The sequence below is a fragment of the Pholcus phalangioides genome, unplaced genomic scaffold (genome assembly GCF_987345545.1).
Source record: "Pholcus phalangioides strain wild (caught in Gottingen) unplaced genomic scaffold, Ppha-v1.0 ptg000032l_1, whole genome shotgun sequence".
In the NCBI taxonomy this organism is placed as follows: domain Eukaryota; kingdom Metazoa; phylum Arthropoda; class Arachnida; order Araneae; family Pholcidae; genus Pholcus; species Pholcus phalangioides.
In genome coordinates this window covers 10,893,628-10,921,370 of record NW_028301622.1, presented here as the reverse complement: position 1 = coordinate 10,921,370, position 27,743 = coordinate 10,893,628, and the positions used below count along the sequence as shown (strand labels likewise).

General features: G+C 35.8%; 1 protein-coding gene across 2 annotated transcripts; it reads left to right on the top strand.

Moving 5' to 3' along the window:
* The first annotated feature begins 10,275 nt into the window (after window positions 1–10,275).
* On the top strand, window positions 10,276–26,412 carry LOC149066952 (uncharacterized). Of its 2 annotated transcripts, none has more exons than XM_089253153.1 (7): window positions 10,276–10,375; window positions 14,667–14,724; window positions 20,203–20,292; window positions 21,756–21,842; window positions 22,895–22,981; window positions 24,752–24,838; window positions 25,753–26,412. In XM_089253153.1, the coding sequence occupies exons 2-7, from the start codon at window positions 14,718–14,720 to the stop codon at window positions 26,295–26,297; spliced, it is 903 nt and encodes a 300-aa protein (XP_089109279.1). In that variant the 5' UTR covers window positions 10,276–10,375; window positions 14,667–14,717; the 3' UTR covers window positions 26,298–26,412. The 2 variants fall into 2 exon arrangements, with proteins under 2 accessions (XP_089109279.1, XP_089109280.1); XM_089253154.1 differs by having other exon boundaries at window positions 10,327–10,435.
* The last annotated feature ends 1,331 nt before the right edge of the window (window positions 26,413–27,743 follow it).

Genomic DNA, 27,743 nt, shown 5'->3' with positions numbered 1-27,743 from the left:
AAAGCCCCTGCAAATTAAGTCTGGGTCCTGACCTATAGCTCAAGAATCCCTGTATGTTCATGGGTGTATACGACCTATGTCGGAAGCCCACCCGCCCCGACCCAGTCCAACGAATCACGTCTGAGTTGGTCCACAGCAAAGCCTTCCAGCTAGACGTAGATAGTAGTACATCTAGGAGGCTTTGGTCACAGCCCCTGTGTGTAAATGGACTTAAACGATTTATCTCCGAATTCCCTGCAACCCAATTTCGGGCCGTGACCCACGGGTAAGGAGAATCCCCTGCACAAAATAGACATTTTTGTGAAATAAAACCATCGAGCTTATATTACTGAAGGGAGCATCCAGCCGCCGCGACGGCTTAGACATCTAATGCAAGAAAACCACGTGACTCGGTGAAAACAAAGTTCGTTTGCCCGTAGAAATGGGTTTACGGAAAATTCACCGCCAACAATTCACCGCCGGAAAATTCACCGACAACAATTCACCGCCATGCAATTCACCGCTAGGAAAATTCACCGACCAACAATTCACCGCCATGCTATTCACCGCTAGGAAAATTCACCGACCAACAATTCGCCGCCATGCAATTCACCGCTAGGAAAATTCACCGACCAACAATTCACCGCCATGCAATTCACCACTAGGAAAATTCACCGACCAACAATTCACCGCTAGGAAAATTCACCGCCATGCAATTCACCGCTAGGAAAATTCACCGACCAACAATTCACCGATATGCAATTCACCGATGACAGTTCGATGCGAGTCAGTTAGCGAGGGAATGAGCGATTGAGTTACTGAGTGAGTGAGTGACCCAGTGAATTGACTGAGTGACCGAGTGAGTGACTGAGTGACCGAGTGAGTGACTGAGTGACCGACTGAGTGACCGAGTGAGTAAGTGATTCAGTGAGCGAGTGGGTTACTGATTCAATGAGCGAGTAAGTCAGTCCGTGAGTGAGTGAGCGAGCTGCTAAGTGAGTGAGCGATCTAGTGAGTGAGTGATCTATTGAGTGAGTAAGTGCCATATCCTAAAGATATGGCGGAAAGTTTAAATAATGACTTTATGAGAAGAAATTCAGATGATACGGATTCGGGTTGCTGGATTTTATTCGTTGGTAAAATGAATATTTGCAGTGGCCCTCACAGGGGGATGCCCGATTGGCTTCCGAGTCAGGGGTCTCGTTTCATTTTGGGGGCACTGGATGAATCTCATTCTTTTCTGTCGTTTAACATTGTAGAATTTTCAACAGCGGAAGCCCGAGATAAATCCAGTGTCTGGGTGCCCCACTAAATATCTGCGTATTGGGTCCCCGTTACTGGATGTGGGCCCTGGATTTATTCGTTTTAAAATTAATAAAAATTAAAAATTTTCGTGGACACTCACAGGGGGTATGTCCGACAAGCCTTCAGGTCGGGGCCCCATGGAAAAGTTGACAGGTTTCATTTCGGGTGTCCCTGGATGAATCTCATTGATTTTTGTTGTTTAACATTGTAAAATTTGCAAGACATCGGTAGCCCGAGATAAATACAGTCGGGGCCCCCACTACAATTCAACGAATTGGAGTTTGGGGACCCCCATGGGGAAGTTTTCTGGGGTTACTTGATGAATCACATTTGTTTTTTGTTGCTTTATTATTATAAAATTCGCTTCTTCTGTAATCTGGTGCTTTCACGTGTCCCTTTCCATAGCACGCTGATGAAGTGAAACGAAATAAACAAGATATGTTATGAAGAGAAAAGGGGGGGGGGGGGGTTGGCCGCCAAAGGTGGTAGGGGGGCAGAGCCCCTAGTACTGTATATAAAATACCATGTCCTGACTGATTCATCATCGCCGAGCCAAAACCGCTGAAGCTGTTAATATCAAATTTTGTGAATAGTTTTTTTCACGACGTAAAGACTCACTACTCACTAAGAAATGGTTTTTCCATATTCGACAACCTAAGGGCGTCATAAGAGGGGAGGGGGCGGTCAACGTTGAAATCATGCCGAGCCGAAACAGCTGAAGCTATAAATATGACATTAGATCAATATTGTAATATAGACTCATTGAGAAGGGATTTTTCCAAATTCAACCCCCTAAGTGGGGTTTTAAAAGTTATATGGAGCAATCAGCACTGAGCCGAAGTCGCTTAAGCCATAAATATGAAATTTAGTTAGTATTATATTTTATAATGTACATACACACTAAGACAGGATTTCTGAAAGTTCATCTCCCATGGGGGTTATGAGGTGAGAGTAATTTTGAGATTGCAAAAACACACGAGAGCGGAGCCGCGGATAACAACTGGTAATAAAATATAATGCTTACTAAATTTTATATTTATGGCTTCAGGGATTTCGGCTCAGTGATGATTACTTCAGATAACCTTTGAACCCCCCCCCCCCTTTATTAGGAAGGTTGAATTTTGACATTTGACTTACAGTCTTAGACTTAACACGAACATTCGATTATGTTGATTTAAATATTCTAACAAATAAAAACACTTCTCAGCAGGCAAATGAGGTAATGTACTATATTGGTTTAAAACATATTGCTACAATAGGAAACAAGCTGCCATAATAAATGGTAAAATCAGCACATTTGAAATATAATGAAAAGAGTCCCACAAGGATCGGCCCTTGGGTCATAATTATTTCTAGTTTATATTAATGATTTATGTAAAATTAAGTAGAACGGTAAAATAATTTCATTCGCAGATGACACAAGCCTATATGTTGAAGACGGGGGTGGATTTAGAGCTCGCTATTGGTAGGGGTGATTTTACAAATCTTTAAAAATCTAGTCTAGGCATCGGTGACCACATGTCCTGCATTTTGTCTCGTATTTTCCGTGACAGTTCGGTTTTTCTGTTTTTTCTTCTCCATCCACACTTTTTGAAAAATGTCACGGTTTTACTCGTTTATAGTCGAAGTTTTCTTGAATTTTTTGTTTAATTTTTTGTTGCAATATTACCATATAGAAGTTCCGAAAATTTCATAAAATATCGCATTTCGTTTGAGGGGAAATCTAAGGAGAGCACCTACATCCAGCAGTGGATTGAAATTGGTTGTTGATGATGCCACACCTATTAAAACCAGTATTTTAAATACAGTTAAACTCGGTTATAACGACATCGAAGATTTCGCGGGATTTCGGCGTTATAACCGAGTCTGGCTGTATTGCTTTCACTTTTAGAATATTGTTCTAGAGCTCTTTTAGTTATTTTCTAACATTTACAGGTGATTATGTATGATCCCCACCTCATATTAGTTCACTACGACGCAGTTCGTTTTGTAGAGGCCATATAATTATGTCCTACTACTGATGCTGGAAAACAAATTAATGAAATAAAGTGAATATAAAGATAAGTTTAATTTTCTCAATCAGCAAAACGGGTAAAAGAAAGCCATAGCCTCATATTGTTTAAAATTATATGCGTGAGTTCAAAAATCGTATGAAATTATCTCGTTTTAATTCTTGGACATAAAACCTCTTGGGTGACAAATAACATTTTCGAAAACTGAAACTCACGGAACCACAGCTTCAAAAAACGATACAAAAAATGACATTCTTTTTGGGCAATGTTAGAGGAGTATTTTAGAAGGATAATTTTCACACAGCTTTCATTACATGCATATTTAATTGGTAATTTTCAATCAAAACCTACAACATTTAATTAGTAATATCTGACAAAATTTTCATTCAAAACATACAGTATTTATTTAACAATTTTCGACGTGATTTCCTTCCTTACATATTTATAATTAAAGGGTTCCAATCTACTAATCTAGAAAAACAGATAACACGCAAATGTAAGGAAAAACGGGAGAAAAATATTCATTTCTCACAAATATTGATATCATAATTAAAATGATACATTATGAGCTCTCAAACAGTCTTTAATGTCACATCCTTGATAATACTTATCAACTAAATTCTTTAATCTCTGCGCAGAGTCCCGGTATTTCTTTCTCCTAATGTGATGGTTTTGTCCACTTACAATTTGTTCCATCCGAACTTCATTCAAACTCTGTTCTCTTTTTATGGCACCGATGAACTTCCATATATCTGGGTGGTGAGCAGATAATTGCTGTTGGAACGCTCGATGCCATCCTTCTATAGAATTGTTGGAAAATCGTTACGCGTTCCTTGAAAGCAGTTCCGAATGTCGATGTCAAAGCGCGACGACCACCACGACGAAGAGGACGCCCGATCCAAGTGTCTTCAAATCAACACTTAATCATAAATACGTTTTCGGAACAATCGGATTTTTTAATCATTTGTCACACTACTACGTTAAAAACTAACTAACTAACCAATTCACTCACTCCCTCACTCACTTACTGACCATTCACTCACTCCCTCACTTACCAATTCACTCACTAACCAATTTACTCGCTGGCTCAATCACTGACTCGATCAACCACTTACTCACTCGGTCACTCAGTCACTACTGGGTCACTCACTCACCCGCTCAATCACTTACTCACTCGGTCACTCAGTCACTACTGGATTGCTCACTCACCCGCTCAATCACTTACTCACTCGGTCACTCAATCACTTACTTACTCGTCACTCAGTCACTCACTGGGTCACTCACTCACTCGGTCACTCAATCACTTACTTACTCGGTCACTCACTCACTCACTGGGTCACTCACTCGGTCACTCAATCACTTACTTACTCGGTCACTCAGTCACTCACTCACTCACTGGGTCACTCATTCACTCACTGGGTCACTCACTCACTCGGTAACTCAATCACTGACTTACTCGGTCACTCAGTCACTCACTGGGTCACTCAATCACTGACTTACTCGGTCACTCAGTCACTCACTCGGTCACTCAATCACTTACTTACTCGGTCACTCAGTCAGTCACTGGGTCACTCACTCACTCGGTCACTCAATCACTGACTCGGTCACTGGATCAATCACTCGGTCACTCAATCACTTACTCTCTCGGTCGCTCAATCACTCGGTCACTCAATCACTTACTCTCTCGGTCGCTCAATCACTGACTCAGTCACTCAATCACTGACTCGGTCACTCAATCACTGACTCACTCAGTCACTCACTCACTCAGTAACTCAATCGCTCACTCCCTCAGTCACTCACTGGGTCACTCACTCACTCACTGGGTCACTCACTCACTCACTGGGTCACTCACTCACTCACTGGGTCACTCACTCACTCACTGGGTCACTCACTCACTCACTCGGTAACTCAATCACTGACTTACTCGGTCACTCAGTCACTCACTGGGTCACTCAATCACTGACTTACTCGGTCACTCAGTCACACACTCGGTCACTCAATCACTTACTTACTCGGTCACTCAGTCAGTCACTGGGTCACTCACTCACTCGGTCACTCAATCACTGACTCGGTCACTGGATCAATCACTCGGTCACTCAATCACTTACTCTCTCGGTCGCTCAATCACTCGGTCACTCAATCACTTACTCTCTCGGTCGCTCAATCACTCGGTCACTCAATCACTTACTCTCTCGGTCGCTCAATCACTGACTCAGTCACTCAATCACTGACTCACTCGGTCACTCAATCACTGACTCACTCGGTCACTCAGTCACTCACTCACTCAGTAACTCAATCGCTCACTCCCTCAGTCACTCACTGGGTCACTCACTCACTCAGTAACTCAATCGCTCACTCCCTCGCATTGAACTGTTGTCGGTGAATTGCTAGTCGGTGAATTTTCCTAGTGGTGAATTGCATGGCGGTGAATTGTTGTCGGTGAATTGCTGGCGGTGAATTTTCCGGACACGGTAGAAATGTACAGTTCGGTCTCTAAATATTGCGATTTAAAGATAAAAAAAAAGGATTGGGAACTCATATAAATACGAAAAAAAAATTGAATTATTTATTTACCATTGATACTGGAATAATTTTTTTCGTTAATGCTGAAAAACTTCTTTCATCAATTCTTGAATTTTCCTTCAATAATTATGGAGTTTTCCTTCATTAATTCTGAAACTTTCCTTCATTAATTCTGGAATTATTTCCTTGATTAATTATTATTTCTTTCATTACTTTCGGAGCAATTGCTTTTATTACTTTTGGAGTAATTGCTTTCATCAATTCTGGATTTGTTTCTTTCATTAATGCTGAAATTATTTCTTTCATTAATGCTGAAATTATTTCTTTCATTAATGCTGAAATTATTTCTTTCATTAATGCTGAAATTATTTCTTTCATTAATGCTGAAATTATTTCTTTCATTAATGCTGAAATTATTTCTTTCATTAATGCTGGAATTATTTTTTGCATTGATTCTAAAATTATATCTCATTAATTCTGGAGTAATTGCTTTCATCAATTCTGGATTTGTTTCTTTCATTAATGCTGAAATTATTTCTTTCATTAATGCTGAAATTATTTCTTTCATTAATGCTGAAATTATTTCTTTCATTAATGCTGGAATTATTTTTTGCATTGATTCTAAAATTATATCTCATTAATTCTGGAGTAATTGCTTTCATCAATTCTGGATTTGTTTCTTTCATTAATGCTGAAATTATTTCTTTCATTAATGCTGAAATTATTTCTTTCATTAATGCTGAAATTATTTCTTTCATTAATGCTGAAATTATTTCTTTCATTAATGCTGAAATTATTTCTTTCATTAATGCTGAAATTATTTCTTTCATTAATGCTGGAATTATTTTTTGCATTGATTCTAAAATTATATCTCATTAATTCTGGAGTAATTGCTTTCATCAATTCTGGATTTGTTTCTTTCATTAATGCTGAAATTATTTCTTTCATTAATGCTGAAATTATTTCTTTCATTAATGCTGGAATTATTTTTTGCATTGATTCTAAAATTATATCTCATTAATTCTGGAGTAATTGCTTTCATCAATTCTGGATTTGTTTCTTTCATTAATGCTGAAATTATTTCTTTCATTAATGCTGAAATTATTTCTTTCATTAATGCTGAAATTATTTCTTTCATTAATGCTGAAATTATTTCTTTCATTAATGCTGAAATTATTTCTTTCATTAATGCTGAAATTATTTCTTTCATTAATGCTGGAATTATTTTTTGCATTGATTCTAAAATTATATCTCATTAATTCTGGAGTAATTGCTTTCATCAATTCTGGATTTGTTTCTTTCATTAATGCTGAAATTATTTCTTTCATTAATGCTGAAATTATTTCTTTCATTAATGCTGGAATTATTTTTTGCATTGATTCTAAAATTATATCTCATTAATTCTGGAGTAATTGCTTTCATCAATTCTGGATTTGTTTCTTTCATTAATGCTGAAATTATTTCTTTCATTAATGCTGAAATTATTTCTTTCATTAATGCTGAAATTATTTCTTTCATTAATGCTGAAATTATTTCTTTCATTAATGCTGAAATTATTTCTTTCATTAATGCTGGAATTATTTTTTGCATTGATTCTAAAATTATATCTCATTAATTCTGGAGTAATTGCTTTCATCAATTCTGGATTTGTTTCTTTCATTAATGCTGAAATTATTTCTTTCATTAATGCTGAAATTATTTCTTTCATTAATGCTGGAATTATTTTTTGCATTGATTCTAAAATTATATCTCATTAATTCTGGAGTAATTGCTTTCATCAATTCTGGATTTGTTTCTTTCATTAATGCTGAAATTATTTCTTTCATTAATGCTGGAATTATTTTTTGCATTGATTCTAAAATTATATCTCATTAATTCTGGAGTAATTGCTTTCATCAATTCTGGATTTGTTTCTTTCATTAATGCTGAAATTATTTCTTTCATTAATGCTGAAATTATTTCTTTCATTAATGCTGAAATTATTTCTTTCATTAATGCTGGAATTATTTTTTGCATTGATTCTAAAATTATATCTCATTAATTCTGGAGTAATTGCTTTCATTTCTTTCATTAATGCTGGAATTATTTCTTTCATTAATGCTGGAATTATTTCTTTCATTAATGCTGGAATTATTTCTTTCATTAATGCTGGAATTATTTTTTTCATTTATTCTAAAATTATATTTCATTTATTCTAAAATTATATTTCATTAATTCTGGAATTATCTCTTTCATCAATTCTAGTATTATTTCTTTCATTAATTTTGGAATTATCTCTTATTTTAATTTTGGAATTATCTCTTATTTTAATTCTGAAATTATTTCTTTCAGTAATTCTAGAATTTTTTCTTTCATTAATTTTGGAATTATCTCTTACTTTAATTCTGAAATTAGTGCTTCCATTAATTTTGGAATTATCACTTTCATCAATCTGAAATTATCTTTCATTAATGCTGGATCGGAATTATCGCTTTCAATTTTTTTGGAATTATCACTTCATTAATGCTGAAATTATCTTTTTCATCGATTTTGGAATTATCAATTTCGTCAATGCTGAAAGTCTCTTTCATTAATTCTGGAACTGTCTTTAATTAATTCTGGAATTGTCTTTAATTAATTCTGGAATTATCTTTCGTTAATGCTGGAATTGCCACTTTTATTTATTTTGGAACTGAAATTATCGCTTTCATTAATTCTGGAATTATCTTTCGTTAATGATGGAATTATCACTTTTTTTTATTTTGGAACTGAAATTATCTCTTTCATTAATTTTTGAATTATCTTTCATTGATTTTTTAATTATCTTTAATTCTGGAATTGTCTTTCATTAATTCTGGAATTAATTTTCATTAATTCTGGAATTAATTTTCATTAATTCTGGAATTAATTTTCATTAATTCTGGAATTATCACTTTCATTAATTTTGAAATTATCAATTTTGTCAATACAAATACAACGCCACAACAGGCAAATTGCCCAACGAGGTGGCTGACTTAAGAACATCATGGATCCCCGAGCCCCTACCTACTACTGCTACACCACACATGCACCCCCCCCCCGCGGAACCCCCCAACGAATCGGTAAATGCGGGAATGTGCGTGTACGTGTAGTGCAACCTGACGTATAGTTTGTTTCTGTGTAATACTTCTTATGTGTAGTGCTGTCATCTGCCCCCAGTTTTACTAACGATGAGTGAAGTGTTATGGTTGAATGATTTACCGTTGTAGGACTGTTGCTCTCTGTGGCGAGACTTTTTAACGGGGAGATCGGCTCGCATTTGCGCCTTGAAGTTGGGAACCACAGAAAACCAACTTCAGCCGACCACCACTGTGGGGTTCGAACCCGGATCCTCGCATCACGAGTCCGGCACTATAACCACTCGACCACCACAGCTGAAAGTACCTCTTTCATTAATTCTGGAATTATCTTTCGTTAATGCTGGAATTACCACTTTTTTTTATTTTGGAACTGAAATTATCTCTTTCATTAATTTTTGAATTATCTTTCATGGATTTTTGAATTATCTTTCATGAATTTTTGAATTATCTTTCATGAATTTTTGAATTATCTTTAATTCTGGAATTATCTTTCATTAATTCTGGAATTAATTTTCATTAATTCTGGAATTATCTTTCATTAATTCTGGAATTATCACTTTCATTAATTTTGAAATTATCAATTTTGTCAATGCTGAAATTGATAATTTTCCATTAATTCTGGAATTATCTTTAATTACTCTCATGAAAGGAATGCCACATGCGACTCATGAAAGGAACAAATCTAAATTAAAGAAACAGAAATGAATCGATCTGCCTGTTTTTGCTTCAAAAAATGCTTGCGGAATTTCTTCAATGTAATTTATATGGGCCCATAATTAATTTCAAAACATCCTAAACCATATGGATTGATGCAATTGGATAATATAAGACAATACGAAGACATGAATTCTCATTTTCGTGCTTGAGTACATATAAATAAAAAGCTGAAATTATTGTTATTGCATGGATATCCACCTCGAAAGTGAGTCTGGCTCATTATTTTATATTTAATTTCCTGGGCTTCGTATTTCTAAGCGAAAACTCAATATCTCGAAAATCAAAAAATTCAATTCAATTTTTACAATTATTGATGTGGCGGAAAACCCGATTAAATTTCTGCAATTTTAACATTGATCTCTATGGGGATCGTGTTTGTTTGCACCTAGTCACGTGACGAAGAGATGTTGGGGGACACCGTTCTCAGCATTGCCAAGGCGGAGACCGCTGACGTCATACTCTCACCAGTAATATAAACTCGATGAATAAAACCGATAAAACAAAATAAATTGCCGAAACGGAACGTATGCTCATAGTATCTTAAAGAGGGGAAGAAATTTTTTTTTAAAAAACACGAAATTTTTGGCGACACTCGAAGGCAATCAGTTGCCAAATGAGTCTTTCCGAGCCAAGACTTGAATGGATAAATTCGCCAAAGCTTTCTTCTCATCTTCCTTCTGAACATCCGTGGAGGTTAACTTCGCTCGTGATAAATAATAATAATAATCGAAATTTCTGTAGGTAAGAGAGAAATTATCGTATCTAAAATTATCCAAGAGAAATTATATAAATTTATTCCCGGTATGATGAAATATTTATTTCTTTTTCAATGCATATCTGTAATTAATTGAAAATATTCTTGTTTCATTCTTACACAAAGAAATAAATTACGTAGTCCTCTTTCTACGAATTGTGTTTGTTTTTTCAAATTCTTTTTCAAGAGGATCCGTTTGTTTAGAATGATTTTAAAATTTTTAAAATTTAATTCATAAAATATTTGTTGTCGGGGTAAATTTCTTTTTTCTAAACATATTAAAAGAACTATAAAATTCTCTTTTTTTTCCGAGTTATGTTAATCGATGGCTGAAGTTGAAACGTGTCAGCACTATATTTTTTTGTAGCTTCGACTCCACTCAAATTCTTGCCTAGGTAGGATTATGTCTGGGCTGAGAGCTGTGTTATGCTGAAAGTCCTCTTATAAAAGCCTAAAAATATTTTTAAGTTTTTTTTTTTATAAAATCCTGAACATCATTAAAAGTTTTAAAAGCCTTTAAAACTTTTAATTAACCTCTAAAAATATCTTAAAAGTTTTTTTGTAAAAGATTAAAAATATTTTAAAAGTTATTTTTTGTAAAAGCCTAAAATAATTGAAAGTTTTAAAGGTTTGAACTTTTATAAAAGACTCAAACGTTCTAAATTTTTTTTTTTTTTTTTTTTTTTAAACATTAAAAGTTTTTTTATTATAAAAGCCTAAAAATATTCTAAGTTAGTACTTTGTTATCGAAATAAAAATTACGTAAACGAAGTGTTTTAATCTAATTTCATGTTGTCCCGTGTCCAGCTCTGGATGAATTTAATTAATTGTTAAAGACATAAATTTCTATGAATTATAAGTTATTGAATTACAATAATTTTATATGTTCAATTACTTATATATCATATTTTGTGTGAAGATTTGGAATTAATGTTATATAATAATAATTATTTTTTTTTAATATTTTAAAGACTATGGAATAGGGCGTCATTTATTTAGCCAGTGGTGTAGTGATTGGCGGGCTGACGAGATAAATAAATATTACCGGAAATATACTCAGATTTTCTGAAATTCTGAATCAGATCTTGAGATTTTTTGAAATTTTATGGATTCTGAAATTATGTCTTTTTTTCTAATTTTTGAATATGGTTCTTTCATTATTTTTTAAATTGATTCTTTCATTATTTTTTAAATTGATTCTTTCATTATTTTTTAAATTGATTCTTTCATTATTTTTTAAATTGATTCTTTCATTATTTTTTAAATTGATTCTTTCATTATTTTTTAAATTTATTCTTTCATTATTTTTTAAATTGATTCTTTCATTATTTTTTGAATATGGTTCTTTCATTATTTTTTAAATTGATTCTTTCATTATTTTTTAAATTGATTCTTTCATTATCTTTGAAAATGGTTCTTCCATTATTTTTTAATATAGTTCTTTCATTATTTTTGAAAATGTTTCCTCCATTATTTTTGAATATGGTTCTTTCATTATTTTTGAATATGGTTCTTTCATTATTTTGGAATATGGTTCTTTCATTATTTTTTAATATAGCTCTTTCATTATTTTTGAAAATGTTTCCTCCATTATTTTTGAAAATGTTTCCTCCATTATTTTTGAAAATGTTTCCTCCATTATTTTTGAAAATGTTTCCTCCATTATTTTTGAATATGATTGTTTCATTATTTTTGAATATGGTTGTTTCATTATTTTTGAATATGGTTCTTTCATTATTTTTTAAATTGATTCTTTCATTATTTTTTAAATTGATTCTTTCATTATTTTTTTAATTTATTCTTTCATTATTTTTTTAATTTATTCTTTCATTATTTTTTAAATTGATTCTTTCATTATTTTTTAAATTGATTCTTTCATTATCTTTGAAAATGGTTCTTCCATTATTTTTTAATATAGTTCTTTCATTATTTTTGAAAATGTTTCCTCCATTATTTTTGAATATGGTTCTTTCATTATTTTTGAATATGGTTCTTTCATTATTTTGGAATATGGTTCTTTCATTATTTTTTAATATAGCTCTTTCATTATTTTTGAAAATGTTTCCTCCATTATTTTTGAAAATGTTTCCTCCATTATTTTTGAAAATGTTTCCTCCATTATTTTTGAAAATGTTTCCTCCATTATTTTTGAAAATGTTTCCTCCATTATTTTTGAAAATGTTTCCTCCATTATTTTTGAAAATGTTTCCTCCATTATTTTTGAAAATGTTTCCTCCATTATTTTTGAATATGGTTGTTTCATTATTTTTGAATATGGTTCTTTCATTATTTTGGAATATGGTTCTTTCATTATTTTTTAATATAGCTCTTTCATTATTTTTGAAAATGTTTCCTCCATTATTTTTGAAAATGTTTCCTCCATTATTTTTGAAAATGTTTCCTCCATTATTTTTGAAAATGTTTCCTCCATTATTTTTGAAAATGTTTCCTCCATTATTTTTGAAAATGTTTCCTCCATTATTTTTGAAAATGTTTCCTCCATTATTTTTGAATATGGTTCTTTCATTATTTTTGAATATGGTTCTTTCATTATTTTGGAATATGGTTCTTTCATTATTTTTTAATATAGCTCTTTCATTATTTTTGAAAATGTTTCCTCCATTATTTTTGAAAATGTTTCCTCCATTATTTTTGAAAATGTTTCCTCCATTATTTTTGAAAATGTTTCCTCCATTATTTTTGAATATGATTGTTTCATTATTTTTGAATATGGTTGTTTCATTATTTTTGAATATGGTTCTTTCATTATTTTTTAAATTGATTCTTTCATTATTTTTTAAATTGATTCTTTCATTATTTTTTAAATTGATTCTTTCATTATTTTTTTAATTTATTCTTTCATTATTTTTTTAATTTATTCTTTCATTATTTTTTAAATTGATTCTTTCATTATTTTTTAAATTGATTCTTTCATTATCTTTGAAAATGGTTCTTCCATTATTTTTTAATATAGTTCTTTCATTATTTTTGAAAATGTTTCCTCCATTATTTTTGAATATGGTTCTTTCATTATTTTTGAATATGGTTCTTTCATTATTTTGGAATATGGTTCTTTCATTATTTTTTAATATAGCTCTTTCATTATTTTTGAAAATGTTTCCTCCATTATTTTTGAAAATGTTTCCTCCATTATTTTTGAAAATGTTTCCTCCATTATTTTTGAAAATGTTTCCTCCATTATTTTTGAAAATGTTTCCTCCATTATTTTTGAAAATGTTTCCTCCATTATTTTTGAATATGGTTGTTTCATTATTTTTGAATATGGTTGTTTCATTATTTTTGAATATGGTTGTTTCATTATTTTTGAATATGGTTGTTTCATTATTTTTTAAATTGATTCTTTCATTATTTTTTAAATTGATTCTTTCATTATTTTTGAATATGGTTCTTTCATTATTTTTGAAAATGGTTCTTCCATTATTTTTTAATATAGTTCTTTCATTATTTTTGCCAATGTTTCCTCCATTATTTTTGAATATCATTCCGAGCCGGATGAAATGCATCAAAAATTAGTTTCTTCTGCAAATTATTTCATAAAATCTATTCATAGTTTGAATTTCTCTCATATAAATGAAACATTTGTTCCAATTTTTTTTTTTTCAATTATTATTTTATCAAAATAGGCAATTTACCAAACGAAGTGGCAGAAAAAATAGGAAGGAAAACAAATTGAATATGAGTGGTGTTGGAAAAAATGTTCCTTATCTAACACAAAAACTTAGTTTTGAGAAAAACGCATTTTAGTGAAAAACATTAGCATGTGTAATGCCTGACAGCAGGTTATATTAAAATATTTAACACGTATTTTTTTAGCACAGGTAGAACAAAAGCTTGAACGCACTTAGACGCAGAAAATTTCATAGTATTTAAAAACTGAAAAATTGCAACAGGCAAGCTGTTGACAAGGATCACACAAAGCGGCGACACGCTATGCAAATGAACGGAGCGTTTCCCCCATTCCGATTGGTCCGTTCGCCACCGATTGCTGGAATCAGGAACACCGAGAAATTTTTTTCCGTTAATTGTTCAAACCCTGAAAACTAATAAAGTTGAAATTCAGGTTTTTGACCAATCAGAGACGACGCGGATTTCCAGAATCGGAAATACGCGTGCACTATGTCCATACCCTTACGCTGTAAAGATCCGTATTGAAAATTTAAGTCTGCGCAATTTTTCTCAAGTGTGTGCACGCAAAATTTTATCGATGACTATAGGTGTGCGCGCCGTGAAATTATTGATTTTTCCCTTGTTTTATAGGAATCTGCCTGGAATCCATAGGAAAATATCGGATCGATCAATTGGAAAGCAATGGAAGGTTCGTATTTCTTGATCGATTGCCGCGCAAACTGTCAAGATGTCACGAATGTTTCGAAAAACAACTGGTTTTTAAATTGATATTTCAAATCGAGTCACGAGCTTCCATTCTGCGCTTGCGAAATAAAATCGCCCAATCAGAAGTACAGACGAGCTCGCTTATAACATACGTGATTCGAGAAGTGTATGTTATAACCGACGTCTACGTTGTAGGAGAGGTCTGGAAATTAGCTTGCGTAGCAATAGCATACATGCATAAAGTGCATTGAGGTTGTCGTGGAAAAAATAAGCTTATGCAGCACATAATGGAACTTTCTTTCTTTCACTCCGAGCACAACTCAGGTCTATCACCTTCTAAGGGCAATTTACTACCTAGTGAGTTGTGCCGGAAGTGTAAGTGTGTGTACCTAACAGTCTGAGTTAGGGTTACCATACTTTTGAGTATGGTATATACTGAGAAAAGAGGATGCCAGCGCGCACCCTTGATGACGTCATATCCCCAATTCACACAACAGATGGTGCCACTTATCTGTCAAGAGAAAGAAACCCACCTCTGTAGTAATTTTTCCTAAATAAAACAGAACCGCTATACACGTTACGGAAATTTATTAAATCTGGTCATTGTGCATAATCATCGACTATTATGCATAGATACCAATAATTTTTATTGTTTCTCACATTAATCGGTGATTATGTGTAATCCCCAGCTCATATTGGTAAATATGATATAAAAATCGTCAATAAATTATCTGAATTTTCCAGAAATTTTGCTGAAATTTTGGTCTAAGATGATGGATTCGATTTTGCTTACGTTTAAAAATGTTGATAAATGTGATGAAAGCTAACATCAAAATTAACGACCTTATCGAAACACGTTACTGGGCAACAAGTCGTGCACTTTGCCCAGCCGAAGACATGGATATCTTTCACGGAGTTTAACTGTGAATATATATTTTTCTTTGTTTCAGCATGACGGGAATTCGTCTTAAATGGAAACAAGATAGAACTTGTTGATAGCGCAATCGGTAGAGGCATGGCGTGAGATACAAAGGGACAATCCTCGAATGAACTGGGTTCGAATCCGACCTACGCCAGAAAGTCATATTTTTAGCCGCTGTGGTGGTCGAGTGGTTATAGTGACGGACTCGCGATGCAAGGATCCGGGTTCGAACCCCACAGTGGTGGTCGGCTGAAGTTGGTTTTCTGTGGTTCCCAACTTCAAGGCGCAAATGCGAGCCGATCTCCCCGTTAAAAAGTCTTGCCACAGAGAGCAACAGTCCTACAACGATAAATCATTCAATCATAACACTTCACTCATAGTTAGAAAAACTGGTGGCAGATGGCAGCACTACACATAACAAGCATTACAGAGAAACAAACAAAAAAAACTTCACGTCAGGTTTCACTACACGTACACGCACATTCCCGCATGTACCAATTCGTTGGGGGTTCCGCGAAGGGGGGGTGTGTGGGCAGGGTGCATGTGTGGTGTAGCAGTAGTAGGTAGGGCCTCCAAAAAATGGCTCGGGGATCCATGATGTTCTTAAGTCAGCCACCTCGTTGGGCAATTTGCCTGTTGTGGCTTGGTATTTGTATTTGTTTTTAATCTTCAAATATCGTTTGTTCGTTTTAATAGTTATGAATAGATCCCGTATTATATGCACTAAAAAGTGGTGAAATATGCTCCAAAACTATGCAAATACGCACTATAAAATGCCAAAATATGCACCAAAAAAACCCCCAAAAAGTGGTTAAAAATTCCAAAATATGCACAAAAACTTATAAAATATGTATTTGAAAATTAAATGCCCTCAAAGAAGCAAACATGTTTTTAAAATGTATATTTTCGATATCTCAGTTTACGTATACTCGTTAGAAAAAAAATTCTCACAAATTATTTCTACACGTTTTTCCTTGGATATTTCTAGTTTCTACTAATGGGCGAGTTGGTTACCCTAGTTGCCAGGCGGAGATTGACTTGGAAGTCTGGGGGGGGCAACGTCATTATTGCTGGGGGGGGCACGATGATGATGATGTCAATTCATATATACATATATACATTAGATCAGTCGAATCCACCTTTGACGCTGAGGGAGGGGCAATGCCCCCCACGTCCCCCCCCCCGTATCTCTGCCCATGTTGCCAGGGCGCAACTAGATGCTGGCAAGAACGCATTTTGGCACCCACATGTAGAAGAAGCTGTTAAAGGGTGCATTCGGCACCCACCTACTGTATAGCTCCCGGGGCACAAGACCCGCCTGCCCCTCCCCCTAGTTACGGCCCTGAGTGATGCTCACTATAATATAATTTTTCTTTACAGAGCAATTGGTTCGTCTCATATTTTTTGAAAATAGCCCGTGGAAAATTTTAATACTCGCTCTATCTTCACCAGGATGAGATAAGTATTTTTAATATAAAATCAGACTTGAGCAACGGTACATTTGGTAATTACCTAAAAAATCCTCTCTCTAAATCAGTGTTTCCCAGAGTGGGCAATACCGCCCCCTCCCGGTGGGCGATGGAATGGGGGGGGGCGATAGAAGCTAAGTATTTCATATAGAATCCTATGGGTTCACTTGAGTTGGGGGGCGATGAGAGAAAAAAAATTCTGATGAAGGGAGCGATGGAACATAAAGTTTGGTAAACTACGCTCTCTAAATGCTGTTCATCCTTCAGGTAAGATACGAACTCTTGCCAATTGCTTATTATTCATGTGCATTTTTAAAAGCAATACTCATCCGAAAAATGATAAAAATGTGATTATGAACTTTCGTTTAACTTCAAAAAAATGCACTTATTCTAGAATTCTTCAATTTTATACATTTATGTGCATTAACACTGAAAAAGGTCAAAATTTGCAAATGCATGTGCACATTTGCGTACAAGCCTGGCTATAGAAAAAGTTATTCGAACTCACCCGATAAGTTGTTAACAAAGAGAGGAACAAATACTAATGGTGCCGTAGCCGTTTGTGGAGTTAGTTGTCAATCTTATTTAATGTTACCGTCCATCGGTTAATTTTGTTTTCCTTCAGAATTTCCGACCAGGAAAGGAGAGTAGGATGATGACGCGTCCAAAGAGCTATACAGCAGGGGCGTAGCCAGAAATTTCGTTCGGGGGGGGGGACCACTTTCATTTCGGGGGGGGGGGGACCAAAGTGACAGAACAATGGATTTGGCCATCTTTTTCCCCTTTTTTCGGTCATTTTCTCACATTTCGGGGGGGGGGGGGACCAGACCCCCAAGTCCCCCCCCCCCTCGCTACGCCCTTGCTATACAGTACAATAGTCTTGGACTGAAATGTCTCGACATTTTGACACAGGCCTGTCAACTACGTTAGGAGTCAGAGCGAAAAATGAATTGCGCCCACTGTCTGTTCAGTTTTATTACTTCGCGCCTAGCGGGTGTTGTCTTTCTATACCCTCAAAAGTTTTTTTTTTTTCATCTTTTGGGAGAGTTGGCGTTTTTCGTGAGAGGAATCAGCATTGAGTGTTGTTTGCATCCTATTTTCTTCATTTCTGAATGAAGAATAGGCAACCCCTCCCCCACTTTAGTACACGGCATCTGCTGTTGGTGAGCAAACAATGGTATTCTCAAAATATTTGTCTGTTTTTCCGACTGTCTTTTTCATTTTATCCTCGGGCAAGCTAGGATATAGAATAGAATCTACCCCGCTTGGAGGCAATTTGGATTCCTCTGGGACTTTCGAGGGTGTTGGTCAAAACGTGTAAAAATGTGTGGGGAAAAAAGACACACACGCAAATACTCTTACCAATGAAGACATACATATTGAAAAAAAAAATTCCCAGTTTGTGACAAAAAAAAAGAAAATGATTCTGGAAACCTAAAAAGGAGGATAAAAGTACGAATTTTCCCTAAAATAGGAGGACGCTCCAAATAACACAAAAAATGAGAACGGTTAGCAACCCCTAGTCTGAGTGAGGATCTAGGATTGTGTATAATTTTTCAGTGCTGCCATCTATATTTCAGAAGTGGAATGAGCACCCCACTGCGCTCGGACGGTGCAATCCACCCAGTCTAATTTACTCTTGATCACTGTTGAAGATCTTGAAAATTTCAACATAACATAATTGAACTGTAATATAGCTTTTGAATACAGTTTTTGATTGATATCTGAAAAGTTTTGAAAATTTACTAGACAACAAGATACAACAATATGCAGACCATGCAGACATTTTTTGGAAATGTTGATGATTTTTTGAGTTTATGCTAACGGTTTTCCTTTGAAGTTGACAGTATTATGCAATTTATTCAGAAAAAAAAACCCGCTGATGTTTATAAATATTCCTCCTTGAGAAGAAAAAAGTTTTAACCACTGTGGGACTACTGCTGGTCAGGTATAAACTTCATAAGTCACACTGTGATTATTGTGCATTAACTACCGTCGAGTCCGTTGTCCTGAAGTGCGAGCCTGATTCTTCTTGATCTCGTGGGGAGAATCTCTTCCTCGCTGTCTTCTTCACTCCGGGTATGTTCTGATTAGACTTTCGTAATCTTTGACGAACCTGACCACAGTCGCTGAATCGCACCAGCTTTCTTTTTTTTTTTTAAGTAGCCGAATTAGTGTAGGTGACAGTGTAACGGACTGCGAACCTGAAGACCAAGGTTCGAACCCAGTTCGTGAAACTTATCCATTCTTTTATACTTTTCCTGAGGGGCAAAAGATAAAAGCTTTTTTAAGTTATTTGATGCTTCTATAGTGTGAGGTTCTCATTTGAGGCCCCGCCAAAGTGGAAAGAGATTCCATCAGAAGGCATTGTGTTGCAAAGTGCATCGCCGTGCCTTCGGTGTCGCACATGTACATCTACCGCTGCTTACTGGTCGAATCTCTTGAGAGAAGTGGGAAATCGTTCGTATTCTGTGAAGAAATACTAGTTCCCTCTTGGCCACCCCTGGTCTCTCTCTCTCTCTCTTCCACTACAGGAAGGATATCGCATATCGTTCTTCTAAGCCTGAAGTACCAGACAAGACCCGGACTCTGTCCCTTGAGGGATATAAGCCCTTTATCCGACTGGGTTGAGTCTTGCTGGGGAGAAGCCTGTCTTCTAAGCTTGTCTCCTCGGTCCCATTCTGTTTGCCAACGCTGTACCATCTTCTTTCGGAGCTTGTTCTTGGCTGCTGAGACGGAAAATGGTACGTCAGTTTTGTTGTTGCTATCAGAAATTGCTTTTTTGTCTGCCAGTTCGTTCCGCCATTAATCCGCGTGCGCCTTGATCCAAAAGATTCGGATGTGCGGGTTATTGCAGAGGATCTCGCTGACTTCTCCAGCTGCCGCGTGTGAAGTAATGAAGTTAGCAGGGTCACTAATTGCTTGAATCTCGCCGATAATCATTCATAAATACTTGTACATCTCTAGGATTTTTATTGTTATAGGAATCGATATCATTTAATGAGCATCCTTCATAGAATACAGCCAAATTTCTGAGAATGCACTATAATTTATTTTTTCCCTTATTTAGCACCAATGACACTGGAAACCATTAGGGAATATCTGAATGAAACCCTGCCATTTATTACTCACTGGAGTGATGACTTGAAGACGGTGGCAGGTTTGTATTGCTTGATAAATTGAATACCATATTTACAGCATGTTGTAAAATGGTCAGCCATCCAAATCCAAAACAATATGAAATCATGTGAATTACACTTGTCAAAACAATTAGATAATATGCATTACTTTATTTAAATTTATCAAATTTGTTTATTTAAATTTAGTAAATTTAGTGAATGATTGATTATAACTCTTGTGACACAACTCTTTTGAGAATATTCTTAACAATGTTCTTTGTCAATATTGCATCAATTAAAATGGTTAAATATCGCAATGGAATAAGATATATTTCCCCTAATTCTTTTGAGCAGTGTCCACTCGAATGGGTGTCTTGAAGGGCATATGCTACATTTTGTCCGAAATGGGTTTTTTTTTTTTGTTTTGCTAAAGAAGGTAAAAATAGGATGTGACAAACTCCGCTGTAATGGTTTTAGTGTTCAAAACTACCGCTACCTGTCAGTAGGGTACATCAATCGGGTGCTGGCAGTGGGCGGCTGGAGTGGAAGAAATGTGCGTGGGGTGAATAGTATCTGTACTCTTTGAAAGTTGAAAAGGGGAAGAAGGGCGTATGTGATTTCCGGCGATTACGAACTTGAAATGAGATGCCTTTATTTTTTGTGTTTTCTGTAAAATTTTAAAATTGTAACATATATATATGCTCTTCTTCTACACACCCATTCATTTATCATTAGATGTTTGATCGTAAAATATCGGATTTAGTAGAGAAACTTGGTTTTAGCTTGCTTTAACATGAAGTTTTGGGCATAGGCGGAGATAGACGTGAAAGTCTGGGGGGGGGGGGGCAAGATGATGATGATGTCGATTCATCTATGCATATATGCATTAGATCTGCTGACTTCACCTTTGGTGCTGTGGGGGCAATGCCCCCCCCCCTCCGTATCTCCGCCCATGGTTTCGGGCCTTCCCTCTTCTTCATATACAGCGTTCTTTGAGGCATAGTTATTGAGTATTATTATGTATAGTTACTGCAAAATATAAGCTTAAGAACTATTGCATATAAACAACTACAGTATAATACGCCCATATACTTATTTAAGGCTTTAGTGAAAATTGTTGTGATTACAGACAAAAAAGGTAATTACGATTCCACTTCTGGCAAAATCTCACAAAAAGGCAGCAAGGAATTAAAATACTAAAAAGCTGACAACTTTCGAGGCTATTTAATATTTGTTGGTCTTGGGGCCCATGCCCTGTTTGCCCATGCGAGAAACAAGCGCCGGGGAGCGAGTTGCTCGAATGTATTTCTTCTATCTGCGCAGGGCAAGATATCTCGTCTCAGTACGTTAAGGGATTGAAGCTATAATTTGCCCGTGAGTCAACACACGGGCTCTTTCAAATTGTGAGACATGAGCTTCCTTCATACAACAATATAAACTAAACAACATTTGCTTTACAATTTTGATCATTTTTCACTTTGGCCATTATTCTTATATTTTACAGGAATGGACTTGGAATCTATCGGAAAATGTCTGGACGAAATCATGCCTCATTTGAAGTCTTGGATGGATAACTTAGAAATAATGAAAGGTTTGTGTTATTTGATCATTGGCAGAAGAGAAAGTATTGGCATTATTTATACAAATACAGATACAAAGGCAACAACAAGTAAAATGCCCAACGAGGTGGCCGAAAAAAGATGTCCATCAAACACTGTGGTTTTCTGATCTAAGTTTGGGGAGCTTCCCTCGATTCATGGAATTATAAACATCGTATTTCTTTTTAAACCTGTCCACTGTGGCAGAATTCACGGCTCCCGGGGGTCAGCTATTCCATTTATTCACAATCTTTATTAGACAAAAATTCCCTGTGAAACCACATCCTGGATACTGACGCTACACCCAGTCCTTTACTAATCGATCAGTTGCCTTTTGATTATAATTTCCAAAATTTTCGAGGGAGAGCTCGTCGAATTCACTAGACGATAAGTGAATTTCGATTCTCAACTATCTTTTTTGAGTATTGGAGGCTCATTAGCAACCTTCCAGTCCCTTGGGACGATACCCTCAGCAACACTACTTCTGTAAATCGATGCAACTGGCACCAACAATTGATTAGCACATTCCCTAGGATAAATATCATCTGGTCCTGGTGCTTTGTTAGCACCTACATTTTAAAGAAGTTTTAGGACTTCCACATCTTCCACTCGAATATCGTTGAGGAATTTATCACCCCCATAACACACCCGTACTTCGGATATCGCATTCTCTGTTGGAAATTGATTCAAAAAAGTAATTGAATCCACTGCACAGTGGGTTCTGCTAGCTAACAAGGTTTAGTGCTTTCTTCTGCTAACAAGGGTTCTTGCTAGCTATTCGTCAATTGGTAATTTATCCAATTAGGTCTCCAAAGTGGAGATACGGTCAGCTAAATTGACTGTTTGGCTATCTGGCAATACTGGACAATAATTGAAAAATATTGGAGAATGAGGATATGCTATTTGTCAAATTTAACCATTAGTTACTTGCCAAATTGTGTTGTAATTTTTTTGAAAAAAGAACGTATGCAAAGACTTTCGTTTTCTGAACATCTTGATATATATACAGTACATTTTATAAAGTTAATTTTCTTGTATTAAACAGGAATTTCTATGAGATCTATTGGGAGATGTCTGAAGATTATCCTGCCTTATCTCGATTCTTGGCTAGATAAATTGGAAAGATGTGAGGGTAAGTATATAATATTCAATAATTAACTGTCCACTCGAATCCGTTGACACGGCCCTAAAATGAAAAAAAGCCTTTGTTCTTCGACGTTTTTCAGATCTCGAACTCTTTTCGCACAAATATAGTAAGAAGAGCACCCATTTGATAGCTCTGGCATGCTTAGACTCAGGCCAGGATAATTCTTTTTGAATGAGTCGAGACCTCGGAAGCACGAGATCAGACACAAGCATTGCGCGCTTTCGGGTACTTCAGCGAGAACAGTGCGAAGTGCTCGCGAGACATCGAAGATGCTGTCTCTAACTACTTCACCTAAAAGTGGAAACATGTTTTGATGATAATCCAAAAACAAATTTGGGTTATCCCCCTTTTTAATGAATCGGTGATAAATCTGGTAACCTTGTCCTAACCTATGCACACATTAGGAAAAAAGAGGGGTTGGGGAAGTGAAAATATAAAAAAAGTATAATAGATAAGAGAGTTTTTATTTTTTAAAGCCCTCTTTTCACCCTCACCCTAAGGGTTATCTTTCACTATTTGCGTGTATACAGAATGTTCTATAAGGCTGATGCCGCCTTTGTCTCATCAACCGTCCATCGTAGAGGTATGAATTCAAGTTTAAAAAATGCTCAAAAGGAGTTAAGATGTTACCTTGTACACCAGTTTTGAGAGTGAAAATACGGTGTGTACAACAAAACAAAAAAAAAATCTAAATTTTGATACGGCCCCTTTGTCACCTAACTTCCAATTAGAAAATTTCTGCCCCGTCTTTCCTGAGACCAACAGAAAAAATTCCGTATTCGTTAGTGCAATATTCATTCGCTAAGATATTTGAATTCGAAAATCGGTGAAAAGTTATCAAAGAACAGCAAAAACTAACGGACACAACTCTCCTTTCCCTCATTTATGCTGTCCTTTCCCGTCTTTTCTCCGATTTTAGAATTCGAGTATTTCAGCGAACATTGCACAGGAAACTTGGATTTTTTTTTCTGTTGGCTCCAGGTGATACAGGGCAACAATTTCCTTGCTGGAAGTTAAAGGACAAGGGGGACGTATAAAAATTTAGATTTTTTTTAATTTCGTTACACACTGTATTTTCCACTCTCAAAACCGGTACGGGGTAATTTTTGAACTCCTTGTGAGCATTTTTAAATTTAAATTATACATCTAAGATAAAGGCCGCGCTATCACTTACAGGACACCCTGTATAGTAGAATGATACATTATGTAAGTGAGGGAAAAAACTTCGCGAGAGGTGAAAAGAGGAAAGAAAACACAGAGAACCTGTTGGAATTTATTCCACTGAAGTTTTGACGTAATGTGTGTAACGCCGGTGATCGTAAAGAGCTGTCCTAACAGTTGTGTCTATATTACAGGCGATTTGTCTGAAGTCTGCCATAGTGCCCAGACTTCAGACATCTACTATTGGCCTGTCATTTGCAAAATCAGATATTGCTCACCACTGTCATCTCCAAATTTGCACAATTCTTCGCACAATAATTGTCAGCTTTTACCATTTTTGACTGACGTTGCATTTGCACATGCTTCGTTTAAAAAAAATGTTTACAAATACTTTACATTAAAATTTTTGTATAACATGAACATTTTTGGAAACTAAAAGGTCTAATGAGTGTGTCATATTTTTATATTTGTTATTCAAAATATGTTAAAATATATGTTATTATCATGTTTAAAAAAAATTGTGCAATTTGGTCACAAATTGTAAGAGCGGTCAAAAGTGGGTTAAGAATAATTTTCATTGGCTTGCTGTTACAGGAATTCCCCTGATATCCATCTCAACATGCCTGAGAGTTCTCTTGCCATATTTTGCTTCCGAGATCGATGGATTAGAATTGATAAAAGGTTAGTAATCTTTTTCATCAAAATTATCATTTCGTGTTGTCATTGATCAAATTATCTAAATCACGGGTTCTTAACCTATTTCAACCGTGACCCAAAATCAACATTAGCTTCGCGACCCATGGGCCTGTTTGTTTTTCGAATTTAGTGAAAGCAGTAACGCAATAAGTGCACTTATAACAGGACTCATGGAGCCCCTTCACATCCTAGAGAAGGGCTCCTGGACTGGGATCTTTGGATGCCCCCCAAGAAAGATTTTTCACGGGGCCTTTCTATAGTGAATTTGTAGCATGAAAAACAAAAAATGATGGTAATTGTACCAAGCCCGGGGCTGTAGGCCTGTCAGCCCCAGGGCCATCTTAACGCATGGGCCCATCCGGGCACGGCCTGGGGCCTCAAGAGAAGAGGGGCCTCAGAAAAACGATAATAAGTTGAATTTTTCGAGAATTTTCCATGTAGGGCCTCAGAAAAATCACTTGGTCCGGGGGCCCATGATGTTCTTAAGACGGCCCTGGTCAGCCCCCACTCTTGCGGGGGCCATGACAGGACTGTAAGTGGATTAGCATAGCACATCTCGGAAGCCCCTTTGAATAAAGTTTGAGCCGGGACCCTTATCTCATCCACTAATAGCCAGGAGTCCCTGGCTATTAGTGGATCTGAACAACCCATCTCGGAAGTCCTTATGAGCAGAGGCGTAGGAAGTGTTATGCACCTGTGGGTGCTTGGATTGAGTTAAATATGTCAAATTTTGATTTCTCAATGAATTCTAGGGTTGCTCTGACCGATGGTACTGAATACCATTCTGGTGTTACACCCGCAGCTCCGACGCCATTATTTGCCAACCTAGTTTAGATCGCGACTCTTAAGAGCTCCTGATCTAAATGTTGAAACATTATAATGTATTTTTGATTTTGCAGTTCTGACCACACTGGCGTGTGCAGTGGTATGCAGCGTAGCCATTATCGGATGCGTCAAATTAGGCATCGAGGCCCTAGGCTTCCGCTCAGAGGGTGTCACTGCAGGTTCGATAGCAGCTTGGGTGCAAAGTACTTTCTACGGTGGCAGAGTTGATTCTGGTAGCTTGTTCTCGAACATGCAGAGCGTCGGCGCAGTAGGATTGGCACCGAGCACCCAGAGGAAGATCGCTGTAGCGAGTGGAATTGGCTCGGCGGCTTACCTGTTAGGTTCATCAGCGAACGCTTCTACAAACACTGAGGAACAGACGGAGAGAAGGAATTGGAGAAGAGTCAATTCCAATTCAGCAACAACTTCGGCAATATTTCCATTTCACAGTGGAGCAGCTGGAGCACGCGGTAGTGTGTTCCACGACGTGCGGAGAATTGGCGAAGTTAGTGGATTGGATCCAGAAACCTGTACGAAGATCGCTGTAGCGACTGAGTTTGGTTTCGCGTTGGGCAATCTATTGTCCAAACTAATGTCGGACAACAACAATGACGAATGATCCGATGCTGAAAATCTTAGTATGAATGTTGAAAGACATATAACAATCGTGCCTTTTGGAATTACTTATTTTGTAAAACAATTAGATAAATTAAAAATACTGTAATTATTATTTTAAATTCTTTGTGGATTTTTTCTCCCCGTACCCTTTTAGGGTGCCTACACAAGTAACTGCACTTGAGCGTCGGTATGAGAGGTTTGCGCTAGCATCGTGATAGTGCAAGTGGCTTGAGGCGTGAGCGAATGTTGTAATGCATGCTTGTTAAAGCCGCTTCAGTGAGCTGTGCTTCTGAGTGCGTTAATGAAGGATAATTCCAGCATTAATTAAGGATAATTTCAGATTGATGAAAGTGATAATTCCAAAATTAATGAGATATAATTTCAGAACTAATGAAAGAAATAATTTCAGCATTAAAGAAAGTGATAATTCCAAAATTAATGTAAGAAATAATTTCAGCATTAATGCAAGCAACTATTCCAGAAGTAATGAAAGAAATAATAATTAAAAAGGAAATAATTCCAGAATTAATGAAGGAAAATTCCAGAATTAATGAAGGAAAATTCCAGAATTAATGAAGGAAAATTCCAGAATTAATGAAGGAAAATTCCAGAATTAATGAAGGAAAATTCCAGAATTAATGAAGGAAAATTCCAGAATTAATGAAGGAAAATTCCAGAATTAATAAAAGAAATAATTCCAGCATTAACAAGGGAAATAATTTCAATATTAATGAAAGAAACAAATCCAAAATTGATGAAAGAAATTGTTCCAGAAGTAATGAATGTGTGTGAAATAATAATTAATAAAGAAAATGATTCCAGAATTGATGAAATAAATTTCTCAGCATTAACGAAAAGAATTATTCCAGTGTATTAATGAAATAAATAATTTAACCTTTTTTTACATGAGTTCTCTTTTTTTTTTTAGTCTTTAAAACGCAATATTTAGAGACCGAACATTTCGACCGAGATGTACATTTCTATGGGGAAATTGCCAGGCAGGAACTGTGTTTTCACCGAGTCACGTAATTTCCTTGCATTCGATGTCGCTGCCGTCGCGACGGCTGGATGGTGCCCCCAGTAATATAATTATCGTTACGAAACGGGGCTCGATGCCGCTGTTTACTGAGTTTTTAGCCCCGTTTCACTATGAGTGACGTAATGGTTTCATCATTAACTGCGACCAATCACGATGAGCGAAATTTCTATAATGTTGCTAGAAAAGTAGGATTTTTTTTTTTATGCGTTCCCCGCGCGACTTTAGAAATTACACTATATGTTCGCTCTAACTTGGGTCCTGATGTAAATAAACCACTGTACCAATTTTTGATATCACTCCGCATCCTTTATCTCTATTGGTTGTAATTTTACCCGCCCCTTCATTACGTGTTCCGAACACGTGCGTTTTTTTCCTCAAACGCGAGATTGTAAATCATGATTCTAATTT

What these genes read in the sequence shown, in the direction of transcription:
- LOC149066952 (XM_089253153.1), top strand. An exon ending in TGACTTGAAGACGGTGGCAG is followed by an intron (nt 20,293 to 21,755) that starts GTTTGTATTGCT and finishes TATATTTTACAG; the next exon opens with GAATGGACTTGGAATCTATC. An exon ending in TAACTTAGAAATAATGAAAG is followed by an intron (nt 21,843 to 22,894) that starts GTTTGTGTTATT and finishes TGTATTAAACAG; the next exon opens with GAATTTCTATGAGATCTATT.